Raw genomic sequence first — 17,476 nt, 5'->3', positions numbered from 1 at the left:
ACAGGTGTTACCAACTATGCTAATAAAGGTTCCATTTCATTCAGGTCAAACAGAGCTGCGATGTTGCTACTGACCCTTTTGGAGCCTCGCTCAACTTTCTCCTTTCCTGTTTCGTGTCTGTGATATGTTTTTTCCCAGGATGGCAAAGGCATGTCCTGCTGTACTCTGAATCTGATTGGCCAGTACTCCTTGCCTTCACTGGTTTGGATTGGTTGGGTTGGGTAAATTATGGGCAGGCTTGGAGATTACACATAATGGGATTATGTAATCAGGATACAAAAAATGGTAACTGTATTTCATTACAATAGAAAAGGATGTAATCACATTACTGTTATATTTAGCAAAAATGGGGAGTAAAATTTGAAAGTACATTTAAAATACATTTTAAAATAAAGAAGAATATACACAAGATGCAGAATGGAATAAATTTATTGCAGGTTACTTGAAGTTCAAGAGTGAAGTGTGAATAGCATACTTAAAGTACATTTAAATGTGCATATTTACTGCTATTACACTAGATTTGCATTTACCATTAACAAAGTCATGAATAATGAATTAAGGAATTAATAAACCTAACAATGTGCAAGGTGTGCATCATGCTGCTCTGCAGGGCAGTCTGTCTGCATAGTTATGTCAAGAAGGGAACCTCAGACCTGCAAAATATCTAACAACAGTGACAGCATGCACCAGGAATAAATAATGAGAGAATCAAGGGTTTGCATGCTGGAGGGGAGGGGCAGGGGTCCTGTGGACTCAGATGAACTCAAATGCAGTATTCAGCATTACATCACACTTTTAACTGAGAAACTATGCTATGGGACAAATTTAAAAACAAAAACATAAAATTAGAAAAGGAAATAGGGGAAAAAATGTACATAGGGGAGCTTATGTGGTTAGAGGCAAAAGGGCAGGTGCTTTTGCAACCTCTGGTGTCTATCTGTGCATGTGCCAGGGTTGGGCACCATAACTCTACATGAATTTACCACTTTTTTTTTTTAAGAACTGCCCTTTATGAAGGGCAAAAAGATCAGCTCTTTCTATATAGTTATTCTTAAAGTTTGCCACCAGGTGGGAGTCAAAATGAGTAGTACGTTAGCCAGTAAAAGAAGATATTTAGATAATTTAATTTTTGATGTTATATTTTGTGGTTTTGCGGTTTTGTTTGGTCCACAGTGGGCTGCAACGTCAACTAATTATGACAGTTACTTTTAGTAGCTTTAAGTTAGCTGATGTACAAAAAACCCTCTATGTAGCTAGCTAATCTACATCAATTGTTAACTAGCCAGTTATCAAGTGTTTTGGTGAAAATAGACATTTCTTATTTAAACAGTGTTTTACATGGTTCATTGATAGAGACACAGAATGATCTGGGGGTGAAGTCTCTACGCAGCTGCAGGCAGTCCTCAGCCACCAGCTCCCCTCACTGCTCCAAACTGTTGTCCCCGCAGGAGACGGAGCAAATAGCTACTATATGAAACAGTCTGCTTGCCTCCCACACAGAGTCTCGTGATGTGTGATCACCTACTGAAGTGAATGGGTATAACACTGTAGCCAAGAAAGGGAGGATGGGGAGGAGGGATGGATAGATACTGTAGGTGGACAGTGGAGTAGTGAGGGTGCAGGGCGGGGGGTTGGGTATTTGTGATTAGCCTCGAGTTGATCCCTTGGGAGCAGATGGTGAATGGTGGCTTACCTACAGAAAGAAGCCTTGAGCGCCAGGAGGAGTTTGTGTCCACGCTGCAAGGAGTAGCACTGAAGCCGAGGAAGACACAGCTCATGAGACGGGACTCCGAGGAGACAGGTGAGGGACATATTCATGCTCAAAATGATGGCAGATGGTGATGAATAGAAAAAAATCACTGTGAACTGTAGGGGCCTTGTTATGGAAGTTCAGGTTGGAAGTACTCTCATGTCGGAGACAAGATGGATGGTCCATTGCCAAGGGTGTCTCTAATGGGCCTGCCTTGTCAGGAAGAAATACAGTATTTAGACTCTAATATAGCATGTACACTTCAATGTGTTTAGTCTGGTCTTGTAACGTCAACTTTCCCTTGTAGTTTGAGATCATAAGACACCAGGCAGGACGTGACATCATGTTGCTGAGAGATGTGAGCGTAGCTGCTGTTCTGCTGCTGCTCTGTGTCCAGTGTCTGCATGGCTCTGCTCTGCCCGCTGTGTCCTCCTATGAGTTCACCGCCTACAGGATGCAGCAGTACAACTTGGTACAACAGAAGCATGGTAAGTTCAGAGAGCTACACCTCACCAAATGCTCAAACTGATCAACTTTGGTTTTTGTAAATATACACTTATTCTTAATTTGACGCCTGCAACATGCTTCAAAAAAGTTTGTACAATGGCCAGCGCAAACTTCAAAAGCCAGCATCTGTGATGGCATGGCAGCGTGTTAGTGCCTGGGACATTACTAATTGTGACACATGAAGGCCAAATCACTGCTTAAAGGTACATACAGGTTTTGGAGCAACATATGCAGCCATCCAGATGATGTCTTAATTCAGCAAGACAGTGTGAATGCACATGCTGCGTGTGTTACAACAGCATGGCTTTGCAGTGAAAGAGTTCAGGTGCTAGACTCGCCTGGTCTGCACTCCCAACCTTTTTGGAACTGTGGTTGTAATAACCAGTTTGAGTACTTCAGTACAGTTTTTTTTGAGTATTTCCATTTTGTGCCACTTTATGCTCCAACTCCACTACATTTCAGAGGGAAAATGTTGCACTTCTTAGTCCACTATTTTTATCTGACAGCTATAGTTACCACTTACTTTCAGATTAAGATTTCACATAAAACTATGCATTAGGGTGGTTCTGGGTTCAAATCCTGGATCTTTCTGTGTTGAGTTTGCATGTTCTCCCCATGTCTGTGTGGGTTCTCTCGGGGTGCTCTGTTTTGCCCGTAGGTGTGAATGTGAATGGTTGTTTGTCTGTATGTGTCAGCCCGGTGATGAACTGCCAGCCTGTCCAGGGTGTAAACCCCCTCTTGCCCTGTGTCAGCTGGGGTCGGCTCCCGCCCCCCTCACAACCCTTCAAAGGATAAATGATTATAGATAATATAGTGGATAAAACTATATATGATAATCTTATAAAATACAATGCACTGTTCAAGATTAAAGTAGTATTTCTTCACCTTTTTGGCTTGTGAACCTTCATGAAAAAAAAACTTTGGTTAGTTTCAGATGTGATGGTTTAAAATAGAAATCTGTAATATATTTACTAGTAATAAATCATAAAATGACCACTACATGTGATCAGAGATCAAGGAAATGTGTTGAAATACTGTTTTTATTTGCCTGTCTGTCAATGAATAAGTAAGTGTCTGTTTATGAATCATAAGAAATCATTAATACTCTTGTAGAAGCCGTAGATGTTTCTAACAGTTAAATTGAGCAATATGTTAATTGAGTGTGGCGGTTAGTTAGACAGGCAGCCACTTACCTCAAAGTCCAGAGAATGTATATGTAGAGCAGTGGGCTTTTGTTTTCAAGATAACTGAGACTTAAAAACAGCTGATCAACTGACAATGAAGGACTCGTCCTCAGTTGACATTGTTAAATTGGCACTTTTACTTACATTAAGGACCTTTAATACTTCCACCACTGCTCACCTCACATATTATTTAGTGCTATTGAGATGTAAATCTTTTGAAAATGAAGATATCAGTTTTATTTCAAAGTATCAGTATGAACAGCTGAGTCAATGAAGGTTTGTGAGAAGTCTTGAATACATTTACATTTTTTACTCAGAGACTCAAGAAGATACAAAGTATTAAATTAAAAATTTAAAACATAAAAGTACTGATCATCTATAAGGACTTTGTTCAGAGTGTAATTCTATATTGTACAAATATTTATTATGTATTGTATCATTATTATTATTAGTATTAGTTAAATATACTGTATTTAATAATGTATATATTAAGTAAAACTTAATTGTTATTGCATTAATAAAGTAAAGAAATATTTTTTTTTTAAATGTTGTTTTTTAAATATTTGTCAGAGGATTGTCAATTAAAGATACCTTACAAAAGGCGGCTCCAGGCCTTAACTTAATGCTATTTGGGTGGTGTTGGAATGGAAAAAAACCCATCCTATCTCATAAAATCATCATGTTAGCATGTAAACACTTAATCTGCAAAACAATATAATAGCTGTCAAAAAAAGTAGATAAAAGTAGAAGAGTATAAAGCACAATATTCCCCTCTAAAATGTAGTGGAGTAGAAACTAATGGAAATACTTAAGTAAAGTGCAGTACTTTAGAAATGTAGTTACTTTCCATGACTGAGCAGAGTGTCCATGTTTCTCTCGTCCTTAATTTTATCTGCTGAGGTTGCCGTGGGGCCATTGTGGTGGCGGAGGCCCGCTCAGCGGATGAGCCGGTGCTGACCCGCCGCTGTGTCATCATGAAGGTGGTGGACTTCACCACAGAGAAATACCTCGAGGCCCAGAGGCAAAACGCTGCCGCCATACTGATCCTGCTGCCCAAAAACATCTCCAGTGTCCCGCATGACTCTCTACAGGTAATTTCTGTCATTCAGAAACACACTGGTGCTCAAAATACAGTTTCTGAATATCATATATTATATTGTGGCTCCGGGGTATTAGGTAACAGCCTGCTGAAGTATTATGACAGAAAATCAGTAAATGATTTTTGCCTTGTGAAACAGTATTTCTTGTCCTCTCTCAGTCCTTCATGGTGAGTGAGACTGAAGCCTTGCTGAAGGAGACCCTCATGCCTGTTTATGTAGCGCCTGAGGATGAACAGCTGCTTTACATGTATGAGGAGGTCAAACAAGCTGCAGCCACTCGAACTTCATCTATATTCATCAGAGGTGAGAGGAACAAGAGAGGAAAAAGAAGCAACATTTTAAGTTGACTGAATTTGAAAAGACATGTTGAGGTAATTTTGTAAGGATTCAAAACAAAGGAACTGTTCTTGTTTATAAGTGTGATATTAATTAAGTTGTACTTATTCATAAAACATGTTCAAGCCTAAGATATGAAGTTGAACCAACAACTCTTCCGTCACTGATGAACATTACAAACAAATTTGATTTCATTTTACATTTTCTCAGTTTGAAAAGTCAGTTCTCCCTAAATTCTTAAAAAGTCAGTATAAGGGACTGAATGAAATACTAACCTTCATGATAGTTCGCATTGTTTTCATTATTAGAAGAAGGGTCTCAGGAGGGTTTTAACTCTCAAACAATGTGTGCTGGGAAGTCTGCTAATATGCTGATAATGTTTCTTTAGAAACTTAATTTAATGAGTTAACTGAACTCTGTACAGTATGTTCTTTCAACTCATCATTTTAAAAATATCTAAAGTTAGAAGAACTCGTGTTTATAAGTTCTTAAGTGTTCTCAAATTTAATACTAGAAATTTTAATTAACTTAATAGTTCAGTCCACAAAATGTCTGTATGATGTTTTACAGTGTGTGGATGTACATCTACATTTTTATTGTAAGGAAGCTGAAAAAAACAATACACCAAGTGTCTACTGTTTTCATTTTTGCCAGTCCTTCGAAGTATGGTCACAGCTACAGCCTTTCAGATCCTCGTGAGCAACAATGTCCCCATTAAAGCCATCACTGACAATGCCTTAGTCACACTGGAGGTGAGTGAGGAGGTCAAGACTTTCTATGCAGAATGGATAAGTGAAAATATTTGACAGTCAAACCTGATTCATTTGGCTTGTGATCGGTCCTCAGTTCTGCACTGTTTAACTGCTGGCGATTGTTTCAGGGAGTGCTTCCTGCAGGATGGGAGGATGTGCCCACTATCGTCATCACAGCCCACTATGATTCCTATGGGCTGGCACCGGTGAGCCACATGAAAAAAAATGATGAAATACTTCATTAAGATAGTTTCCAAAGCCCTACCCTACGCTGATTAAAATTTTCGCTTTTACAATACAATACTGTATTCATGAATTATGTTTGTATTTGTGTATAACACAGTGGTTGTCATATGGAGCAGACTCTAATGGCAGTGGGGTCATCATCCTGCTGGAGTTGGCGCGTCTCTTCCAGAAACTTTTTAGTAGCCCGAGCACCAGACCACCGTAAGTTATGAGTCCCCTGTAGAGGGACCTTTTAACATAACCACAAATATGCTATTTGGTCATGTATCAGCGGAAGCCCATTTAAGCCAATATGATGGAGAAAAAGTTTTAGTATCTTAAAATAATGACCTAATATCTCAGCATAATCAAATATTGTAAAAATAATGTGTTAGTACCTCATAATGATCTAGTATCTCTAAATCAGTCGTTTTCTAACATTTTCTCACATGTGACTGAACTAACCAATCAGAAAAAAAAGATAAAAACAAATAAAAACTTGGAACATGATGCTACTCATGAGGATTTGCATAAATTCCTATTATAACCCGACCCGTTTAACTGTCATCAAAAATAGCTTCTTCCTTGTGACAGAGAAGAGGCCTGAAAGATTCTGGAAGGATGAACTGAGCCGAGTCATTTTACCTCCATGATGGAGGCTGCAGTGATATTTAGGAAAGCTAGAAAAGTCAAAAGTTCAGAAGAGGGCATTAGCCTCCATTTTTCACCTTTAACATTAACACAAAATATATTTCATACAATTAATCAATGCTTGGATGCCTGTGAAGCCTCTGTCATGGTGCAGTTTCCTCTGATGCCAAGGAAGATGATGGAACACATTGGGTGCACAGAATCGAACACCGGCAACGTGCCGCAGTTGCTCTCCACCGATCGATAAGCTGACAGGCACCGATTAGCTCTTAATTTTGACAACAAACACCATGCTTATCAAACAAACAGTTACAAAGTGCTTTACAAGGCAGATCAAATAACAAAGGATCATGTAACAGAAGTGGGATTTGACAGAACGGTCAACGGAACCAAACAAAAGGTAAAAGGTCCCTCACACAATGCATTCCCTTCAAAATCCAGATTTAAAAGAAGAGAGGGTTTTGAGGACATAGGAATGAACATTAAAGCCTGCATTTGGATTAAGTGTTTATGATACTGGGTGATGCGAAAAGTGTGTCTGTATAATATATGTAGTGAAGGCTTTGAAGGAATTGAATAAAAAGGTATTAAGTGCATTTTTATCTCTATATTGACATGTATGATTCCAGTGAATAATGTCCAGTGAGAATCATTCTGTCTTCACTTTGACTATTTTTAAAGAGGAGTACAGAGGACTGATAGAGAGCTGAACATTACGATGTCACAGTAAAGCTGACCTTTGACCTATTGGACATAAAATATCATCATCTCAATTTATCTTGCTAGATATTTGTGTGAAATGTAGTTTGAACTGGTGTGTGAACTCTTGAGTTATGGGCAAAATCATGTTTTATGAGACCTGAGTGATCTAATCAGTTCATACCTGAGTTCAAGTGGATATGCTTGCCATGTTTGAAAAAATTTCATCAAAGGGATCTTGAGATGTTGTGTTCAAAGAACGGGATGGACAGACTTTAGGTCACAGTGCCTTGAACTTTGACCACCTCAAAATAATGACTTAATGTCTGAGTCAATGTGTTGAGGGAGAAACCACTGTGTTGATGATGACAATAAAACTGACCTTCTGTTTTTTTTTAGTTTTTTTTTTGAGATTTTGCCTTTATTTTTGATAGAGACAGCTGAAGATATGACAGGAAAGGGGGTAGAGAGAGGAAATGACACGCAGCAAATTGGCTGCAAGCAGGAGTCGACCCAGCAGCCGCTGCAGAGAACTGATAGCCTCAGTACATGGGGCACACGCTCTACCAACTGAGCTATAGGGGCACACTTACCTTTATTATTTTGAGTTTTTTTTTCACTTACAGGATCTTTTTCATCACGTTAGCAGAAATGTGCTTCTATAAGCATCCAAAGCACCCAGTAATGTTAATAATTTAAGAACTAATAGCTATGAGGACATGCATTTTTATAATGGGTGAAGAAAATAATAGTCAGAAAACAACAACACAAGCCTGGATGAAAACCTAGCTGTGTTCTTGAAGACAGCTGTACACTATCAGTTTATGTAGATGCTTCTAGGTAAACAAATATATGCTTATCTCATTATCTGAAAAACTGACTCCATGTTGTTAAGTAGATAGAATTTAGTTCATTTTGACTAAAATGCTGTCCTGTTTCTATTTGTTCTTACAGATACCATTTAATGTTCTCTTTAACTGGAGGAGGAAAATATAATTTTCTTGGCACAAAGAGATGGATTGAAGAGAATCTGGACCATGCTGGTGAGATTTTCTTCAGTGTCCGGGCTTTGGGAACTGCGCTGTATCAAACATGTGCAATGAAGTGCTACAGTACACGAGCAGTTTGATTTATTTCATCCAAACCTTCCCTCTGCAGAGTCCAGCTTGCTCCACGACAATGTGGCGTTTGTTCTGTGTTTGGACACACTTGGCAACAGTGACGAACTGTACATGCATGTGTCCCGCCCTCCTAAACCCAACACTCCCATACACGGTTTCATTCAGCAGCTGGAGGAGGTAACAAGCTGCACTGCTAGTTGCAAAATATGAAGTAGGCCTATGTCGGACGTCATGACTTTAAGTTTCCGATCACTCCTCCAGGTGGTGTCCTCCAGATTCCCCTGGGTGAAGGTGGGTCTGGTCCATAAGAAGATCAATCTTGTGGAGTCCACAGTAGCCTGGGAGCATGAGCGCTACAGCCTGCGCAGGATACCAAGTTTCACTCTGTCTCATGTGGAAGACCCCAAATCTGAGCTCCGTGGCTCTGTACTGGACACCATGTAGGTTCTATCTTCTGTTCATTTAGTTTTAGTTAGTTTAGTTAAGTCTACCAACCAACCAATCACGTACATCCATACACATGTGACCCAACAGGGCTCATTAATGCTCATGTGACTTCAGGCCAATCATTGTCCCAGACTGACAGAGAGGCAAGTGGGGTGGCCAATTAGTGGATGTGAGTGATACCATGTTTGGTACATAAACTGAACCTACCCTCAAATGTGCCTTGTTGACTGATATGTATATGGATGTACACGATTATTTATATTTTTTAAATGTCTTTGTCTGTTTCATACCCTTTTTAAGTGTTGGTTTTCATGTGTTTCCTGGTGAGTTCCCCATGAGTTTTGCCTTTTTCAGTATCCAAAATATGGAAAATAAGTGAAGAGTCCAGAATATGAAGTTGAGCAAAATCTAACATGTCCTTTGCTTTGTTCAAAACTGCAGTAACTTTTCTCTTGATATATGTTCTACACGAGGTTTATGATTAAGACTATGTGCTTGAGGGCCTTGTGTACTATGAGATGTTATGAAGTGATGATGTAAGGAGACACTTCTCAGTTGTCTTTGCATCCTCTCACAGGTCACAGGTAGACTTCAGGAAACTTAAACGTAATGGCATCATCGTAGCTGAAGCGCTGGCCCATTACATGTACAACCTCTCTGACAAGGTGATTAAACTCATGAAAACAGAGTGCACATATCTGAATACTTAAACTTTGGTTTTCATCATTTGTTTTAGCATTTTAATGTGTGATTCATCTTTATTATCTCCCACAAGGGCTCGCCAAAAGATGTGCAGATTTTCAAGGGCCAGATGGTAAGATCCTGGTTAATTTGGTCAGTACATAAAGACAAATGCTGACCTCTGGTGTTGGATTGTAGGAATTGCAGAGTGATTGCATCTTTTATGGCCTGAGTTCATGTAATAATGATACTTTGTTCAATTGATTCATTTGAAGATTGGAGGGCATTTAAATGAGACAGTTTATTTGAATATATTTGATGTGTTAAGTGTTTAAAGTGTATAAAGTTTAGTATTTTAGTTAGAGCTTTGTGTCAAAGTTATTAAAAGGTTAATTTTTACTGGTAGGCCAAACTGAAAAAGTAATATGAATCCCAAATTGGATCTTTCACAGGTTAAATTTCAGTCCAAAAAAAACAACTCCTTGGCATGCAATGATGATTATTTTTTGTTATGGCCCTATTTTTTTTTTTCATTCTGTGAATCCACATCTAAATTCCTGATGCAGGACTTTCATGATGGCCGCATGTCCAGTCTGATGTCTTTCCTGACGTCAGTCCCTCGGGCCACCCAGCTGCTGGATAAGGAGCCCAGTCAGATGCTGCTGGTGAACTCACTAGAGCACGAGTTCAAACGTTACCTGCAGCAGGTTCACAGACACACCTTCCGACAGGACAAGAGGTAACATGTAGAGGTGGAAAACACACAAGCAATGTCCTGTCCATGTTCTTAGTTGTACTGCAGGAATAAATACAACAATATCACAGCTGATTAATGTCTCCATACAGGGACCCTGATATTACCTTCTTTGATCAAATGAACCAACCAATAGTGATGTACAGGTAAATACTGTGTTTTTATGCATTTTGTACATGTGCTAATTTCAGTAAGACACTTGCTAATATGCTTATATACATTTTCTTCCAGAGTGAAGCCTGCAGCCTTCGATCTCTTCCTCGGTGGTTGCATTGCTGCTTATTTGGGGATCGTCTACTATGCCATTCAGGTTTGTTAAAGGGATGGTTTTTATTAATTGAAGTGGGATTCTATGAGGTACTTATCAATAGTTAGTGTATTACTGGTCCGAGTTTGTAGAAGCATCAGCGTAGGAAGCTAAACAATGTACTGCTCTTAACAGGGTCAGCAGCAAAATGTATGGTAGTCAGCCAAGAAAAGTCCTATATAAAAAGATCAATATCATTGTACGTGTACACTATATTTAGGACATCTATGCCAGTTTACCCTGCTCTCAAACAGCCAAATATCGCTCTCTCTTGCCAACAAGAATTTGTTAGGAAAAACGATCATTTTAACTCACAGAACACACGTTTACATTATTGTGTGACTTTGGTGACTCTAAGCTAATCTTTTACAACACAGAAGTCATGGAATAACACAAACAAACTAAGAAACTAAGTGATCAAGGCAGTGGTAGACCAGCAACTCCTGTGTTCTATGAGGTAAAATTATTGATTTCCTCTGGTCAGTCTGGTTGGTTTGGATAGAGTGATATTTGGCTTATATAATGTTAGTTTCCGATCAGAAAAGGCTGAATATTCTTTTCAGGTGGATCCTTTTTAGGTGGCTTAAATACATTTTGCTGCTGACCCTGTCCACAGCAGCACATTGCTTAGCTTCCAACACCAGTACTTCTGCTGCTTCTCCAAAGTCGGGGTGTACCAACTGCCATGTACTATAGGTAATAAACTGACCATGAATAAGTGCCTCATACAACCCTACTTTCATATTAATTTATTAATTTATTCATTTTCATATTCATATTGCATTTCCACATTACTTCCTTGCAAACAGCATAGCATGTCATATGTTGCCTTATACTTTTAAAGCACTGACAGATAGGTAGAAAATACTTTATGTATCAGGTTGTTTACAGTATCCTTCTGTTGTCTCTTACAGAATTTCGGTTATCTCTACACAAAGCTCAAAGCAGCAGTGAAATCCAAGCACCAGTAAATACGATTTTGGACACTGAGTCTATGACAAGAGCTTTGAAGTCTGTTGGACTTCTGCCTCACAGCCTGTGCAGAACATGAAAGCAATGCAGCAAGGATTTTCTACACAACTTATAAAGTGTGCATTTGCTTTGAAATGTATATTGTTTTACAGATTTTTGTACCTTTCATTATTGATAAATCCAATGTATTGTAAACCATTTCTTATATGAAAAGACTGGAATATGTTAATTGGAGGAGATGTAAAGTAAACAAAATAAATAAAGGATTTTGTGCTGAAATAGGGAACAGAGAATGGATTTGATTTGAGCAGCTGTGAAGGACGTTCCTAACACATCATTACCATGATTCCCCATGTCCCCTGCTCTGCATCTGTTGACATGGATTTGACTGGGCTTAACATGGCCGTCAAACAAGGCCCGGCCACTGCAGCGAGATGAACAGCCAGTTCCTGTCACAGATAACTCAGAGAGAGCGCTGGAGACACAAAGGTACCCTACAGCGCTCTGTGAATTATTGATGCTCATGTGGCATGCTGACAGTGAAGAGAGGTGACCCTGGGTGGTGGTGGGAGATTCTTAGAAACTCCATCTCTCTTCTGCTTTGCTCCAGTTCTGCAGATCTGATAAGGCTGATTCTGTTTTAACTACAGGGTGGATAAACAGCTGGGAGCTGAGCGTTAGTGTTTGAGATCAGTGCTGGCTATAGTCTGAGGGCCCCTGTGAGGGGAAGTAGGTCATGGACAGTGACCCCAGGTATGTGTGTCTCTGCAGGGGGCCTGGGGCTTAGGAGGATTAGTGGCTGAGTGCTCAGGTAGCAACAAAAGAGTTGTTCTGGTTCAGCAAGGATGCTCTTAACCTGTCTCTACCTCCAGCATAGTGGATTCATCACAATAGCTAAAAGTTAAATATGTTTTTAATATCTACACTGTAAAAATTAACTTTGGTTTAACTTTAAAAAAAGATAATTAAAACTTTTAAGTTTTAAGTTGACTGAATTTGAAAAGACAAGCTGATGTAATTTTGTAATAATTCAAAACAGACTTTTCTAGTCAAATATACTTTACTAATTCAGATGTGCCTGAATTAATGAGAAAATATGTTCAATAAGCTTACCTACTTTATTCCAGCAGTGGCAAAGACAATATGTAAAACTACTCCCAGTAATTTGTTTTGTTTGTAAGACATGCTGAAATTTAATTTAATGACTTGATTGAACTCTTTGTACAGTACATTCATTCAACTCATCATTTCAGGTAAAAAGAATTCAAGTAAGAAGAACTAGAAATTTTAAGTTGAGTTAACTTGAATAATTAAAACTTGTACATTCATGTTGAGTTAATGAGAAAAGACTAGTTGTTTCCTCTCAGTTCCTGTATAATTATTTTCTCACTGACCAGGATCCAAGCAGAATTTATAGCTTTGATGCATTAAACTCAGTAGCAGTAATATACACCAGGAAAACTGGTGGCATGCACAACATAGCAACAATTTTAAGCAGAAAAGACAAACATATCAGGCAATTCTGAAGAAGAAAAAAAAAACAAGGTGTAAAAGAACAACACATAAACATGTGTGAGGGGGAGGGAGGAGCCACCAGGTGACAGGGGAGGAGATGGATGTTCAGGACTTTCAGACTAACTGGAGGGAAGCAGTGGAAAATAAGCAAGACAATAAGTGAAGATGGCTCCCCAGCTCTACATCACTGTGTACAAAGAGCAGTTTGCCTCTCCTGGCAGGACGAAACGAGAACAGCCTCGACCCACCTCTGCCCACCGCAGGAACAACCCCCAGCCCCGGCCGGTAAGAAGCACAGCCCATGAACTGCAGAACTTTAAAGCACAGTGTAAGAATGAATTAATTTAAGTGGTAGTCCTTCCATTGATGTAATTTAGCAAATTACATTACCAAAATGAATTTATCACAATATTGCCTTTCCAGGTGGCGAATTTCAGGTCAAACAAGACTAATTGGGTCACTTATTATTGGCACTCTCTTTACTGTTCTGTGCTAAAATGTCTTACACTAATTGGCGGCTGGTTGTTTACATTTCCCTGTGCTTGGTGAAAGCTGTGTTCCATCTATTATTCAGTGCTTCCTTCATGGCTACTTATTTATCCTGACGTGGAGTAAACAGACTTAAAAAGAGAATTTAGTCACTTTACTGTAAAGAGAAAAAAGTCCTCAACCTGATGATAAATAAACAAATAATAAAATAATGTACATTTTGTATTTTATTCTGATTGTTTGAATTCTGTGGCCTGTTATTAATGATTGTGGTCTATTATTCTTGACAACAATGGAAGCAGTTCTGATCATAGACTCTGGAGGACTTAGTGGAAGCCATAGATATTTTACATATATAGATCTATGGCAGAAGAAATAAAATCATTTTAAATAAATATAAACATATAATATTTTTTTTTGTCAAATGATGCCAACTTTTAGCTGTAGCTGTATTAGCTGTCGAATAAGTAGGATAACGTACAGTGAACATGTGATGTGGACAAAATGAAATATCACAATATTTTTGACCAAATACCTCCATGAATATTTATTGATATTCCAACAATATTGTAGGGTTGACGATTGGTGCGTTCATAAAATACTGGCATAATGAGATTTTTGATAAATATAAATCAGTAAAAGTTGGTATAATGACCAAATGAGTAAAGACAAATAATAGAACGGATTGAACAGTCTGGTCCATTCAGACAATTACATCACTTTATGGTAATGCAGCCTTTAAAACCAAGAAAAGACATAACCTTATATAATGATATCCAGAATATCTAGTCTCATATCTCAAGGTTGATATAATATTGATAACTGCTCAGCCATACGTGAGATACTGTAGCACATGTATAGATGGGAGCAGTGACAGTGCTATCCAGTTTCTTCTGCTTCTTCTTGTGTTTCTACCTACGTGTCCTTCATGCTTTTGCAGGACTTTCTGTTTCCCCACAATCTCCAGTCCAGCTACAAGTCACACTGCACACTACCGCACCCCTTGCCCCCTGTGGACACTGGCCGTCCTCTCTTCCCCCCCATCAGACATTTATCATTCCACAGTCCAGTTACAACTTGTCCTCCTGACAACTATACAAACACAGTGGACAAACCAAACCACATGCCCCCTGTCAGCTCATCCACGGTGCAAGCTCTGCCCTCTGCTGATGGCCTGCTGAAACTACACCTGAGCGAGCCTCCTGTGGGCCCGGGATTTAAGCACCACATAGCTTTGAGGAGCCCAGCAAGGTAACAGATGATCAGTTTAACCTGTGGTCAAAGATAAATCTAAAAACACACTGATTCTGATTGATTTTCTCTTAGAACGGATTATCAGAGGAATGTTCATCCACTGTCAGCACAGCAGCCAAGGTGAGAGAATGACCTCTGACCTCTTCTTGTGGGCTTTAAACGCTGAAAACACCAGATAAGTTGATGAACACCACTGAGTGACAATTGAGTCCTGTTGTTGTGCAAAAAAACCTTAAACTGATATTGTGTTTTGACAGGCAACATGCAGGTGCTCCACTTCGACCAAGACCCCAAACCAGCAACCCTCTGGCAGCTCAACACCATCTTCCACGGACACAGTACCAGAGGTCTGGTTCCTATGGCAGCCTGGATTATAGGTGCATACTGAAAGTGAATTTTGAGATTTGGGGCTATTTTGCTTTTATTAATTCCATAATTTCTTTCAGACAAATGGAAAGAAAATTGTTGTTGGATTGTATGCAAATCAATGCATATTTAATTGAATAATGCACCATTAGCATATTTAAACATACAATGTCAGAAAACTTGTAATACAAAAACAATTAAACTTAAAATCTTAATGTAAGGTTTCATTGTGATATGTACACTTTAAAAAAGAAGTTGAGAAAACTCATTTCAAGGCAACTGTCAAACTCAAACTCTCATGTTTTGAAATAAACAAAGTTTTAAATAAAAGTTTTGACTATAATCTTTCATTAAGATATATTACTTTTTGTCTTTAGATAAACTTGAATTGTTGAGTTTTAGAAACCCCCAAAATTTTGTATTTCAAACACCCAGTTAATTAGTTTTTGGGTGCTTGAAAAGTGGTCGCAAATGAAAATATTAAGTTATTAGGTATTTATTTTCACTTTAATTAGTTTTTTTTCTGTTTCTAAAACTCAAAATATTCAAGTTTTTCTAAGAAGAAAAGTAAATTATCTCAACAAAAGATAATAGGTTGGAAAAACATTTCTTTTACATTATTTCAAAACTTAAGCAAGCTTAAAAATTTAGTGAAGACAGTGGCCTTAAAATGATGAGTTGTCTAAACTTTTAAAACTTTTTATTAAAAACGTGGCTCTAATATGGCTTAAAAAATAAACAAGAATTTTGAACCCATGACTTTATCCAATGTTCAGATTTCTGCTTTGGAAATGTATGCAAATTATCACATATTTAAATTGATAATGCCTCATTTATATATACATTTATATATTTAAACATAAAATTTAAGAATATCAGTGAAAACATTTTTACCCTGACTAGTATCTTGCCTTAATAAAAAAAATTATTGTGTTTATGAAAAGATATATCTAAGTGCCATAATTAATAAACACTATTAGATTATCACTAGGTCTAATCTTTGCTCTGATGGTCTCTCAACAGCGGGTGCTACAGCTGCTTCCATGTGGTGAAGCCTTACCAAGCTGGACACTACATCATACACCCGGAGTTTGTGTCTGAGTGCCTGCGTTAAGACTATTAAAGCACCGGCTTCCAAAGTGGGGATTGGGGACCTGCAGAGGTCCTTGAGGGGGCCCCAGAGGTTCCCCAGCAAAATGAGGGATCATTAACTTCACTATTGTTTAATTCTGTGCTAATTAACCCGGTGAGACGAGGTGTAAGAATGAGTAATGTGACTGGTGGCTGCACTCTCACCACTATTATCTCCCTGCGTACAGTGTGGACACTTTTACAGTTCAGTCCTAAATCAGCAGCAAACATCCTCCCATAAGGGGGTTTGTGGTGATCAAACCGAATGAGGCACTGTGGCCCTAATCTGTATCTGTCAATGACATTAAATTTTCATTCTGCTATTAGAGATAATCGTCTACATGTGATGTGATTGCATGTTTGAAGTGTTGAAACAGGAAGAGTGCTGCAAACAATGAAACTTCACTCAGGGGTATTACAGACTTATAGTGAGTATTACTTTCTAGTGATACCACATAGTAAACAAAATATATCGCCTGTGCTAATAAGGTCATCATATTGCACAGATAGACCCCAAGTCCACATAGAAATATTGATTTTTTTTCTAACTTTGCTAATGTCTTTTATCCCCCAACTCTTTGTACATTTGCCTATCACTATACAACCAGTGTGATTTTCTCAAATTGTGTAAAACAGTAAAAAAAAAAAAAAAAAAAAAAAGAATGCTGAAAGGCATGCCACAATTATGAGCTAAAAATTTATAGTTATGAGTTAAAAAGTCAAAATTGTGAGATAAAAATATAACAATGATCAGATAAAAGGTTCACCTTATGAGTTGACAAGTTAAAATCTGAATTATGACATAAAAACTATGCGTAACTATTAGAAAAAAGACAATTATGAAATAAAAAGTTGTTGTTATCAGATAAAAGGTAATGATTATTAGATCAAAAGTCATAAATAAGAAATATACAGTTGAAAATATTCAATAACAAGTCAAAATTATATGAATTAAATCATGAGACATCTAAGGAATATGATTTTTTTAATCCCATAATTATGATTTTTATCTCATAATTATGATATTTCAACACCTCATAATTAGGATTTTTCAGTCTCATACTTTCAACTTTTGTATGTCATAATTGTCTTATTAAAAAAAAATCAGAAATGTGATTCTTGAAATCTTTTAATTAAGATTTTCTAAAGATACAATTATAACTTTTTTAAATCTCAGTTTTGACATTTTAATTTCATGGTTATGATTTTTTTTTAATTCACACTTATGACTTGGA

At 37.9% G+C, this 17,476-nt stretch overlaps 2 protein-coding genes across 2 annotated transcripts; both read left to right on the top strand.

Moving 5' to 3' along the window:
- The first annotated feature begins 1,673 nt into the window (after nt 1–1,673).
- LOC146331353 (BOS complex subunit ncln) lies at nt 1,674–11,764 on the top strand. The gene is made up of 16 exons (XM_084744364.1): nt 1,674–1,801; nt 2,058–2,238; nt 4,342–4,532; nt 4,700–4,844; nt 5,532–5,629; nt 5,758–5,835; nt 5,973–6,076; nt 8,159–8,247; nt 8,363–8,502; nt 8,587–8,765; nt 9,350–9,437; nt 9,548–9,586; nt 10,020–10,192; nt 10,300–10,353; nt 10,439–10,517; nt 11,429–11,764. The coding sequence occupies exons 2-16, from the start codon at nt 2,094–2,096 to the stop codon at nt 11,483–11,485; spliced, it is 1,659 nt and encodes a 552-aa protein (XP_084600490.1). The 5' UTR covers nt 1,674–1,801; nt 2,058–2,093; the 3' UTR covers nt 11,486–11,764.
- Nucleotides 11,765–13,123: 1,359 nt separating this feature from the next.
- On the top strand, nt 13,124–16,876 carry LOC146331352 (uncharacterized). The gene is made up of 5 exons (XM_084744353.1): nt 13,124–13,286; nt 14,431–14,741; nt 14,817–14,864; nt 15,002–15,121; nt 16,134–16,876. The coding sequence occupies exons 1-5, from the start codon at nt 13,167–13,169 to the stop codon at nt 16,222–16,224; spliced, it is 690 nt and encodes a 229-aa protein (XP_084600479.1). The 5' UTR covers nt 13,124–13,166; the 3' UTR covers nt 16,225–16,876.
- Nucleotides 16,877–17,476: the final 600 nt, after the last annotated feature.

The sequence above is a fragment of the Lutjanus erythropterus genome, chromosome 2 (assembly GCF_056507025.1).
Source record: "Lutjanus erythropterus isolate fLutEry1 chromosome 2, fLutEry1.hap2, whole genome shotgun sequence".
Lineage (NCBI taxonomy): Eukaryota > Metazoa > Chordata > Actinopteri > Lutjaniformes > Lutjanidae > Lutjanus > Lutjanus erythropterus.
This window is presented reverse-complemented; position numbering and strand designations above follow the sequence as displayed.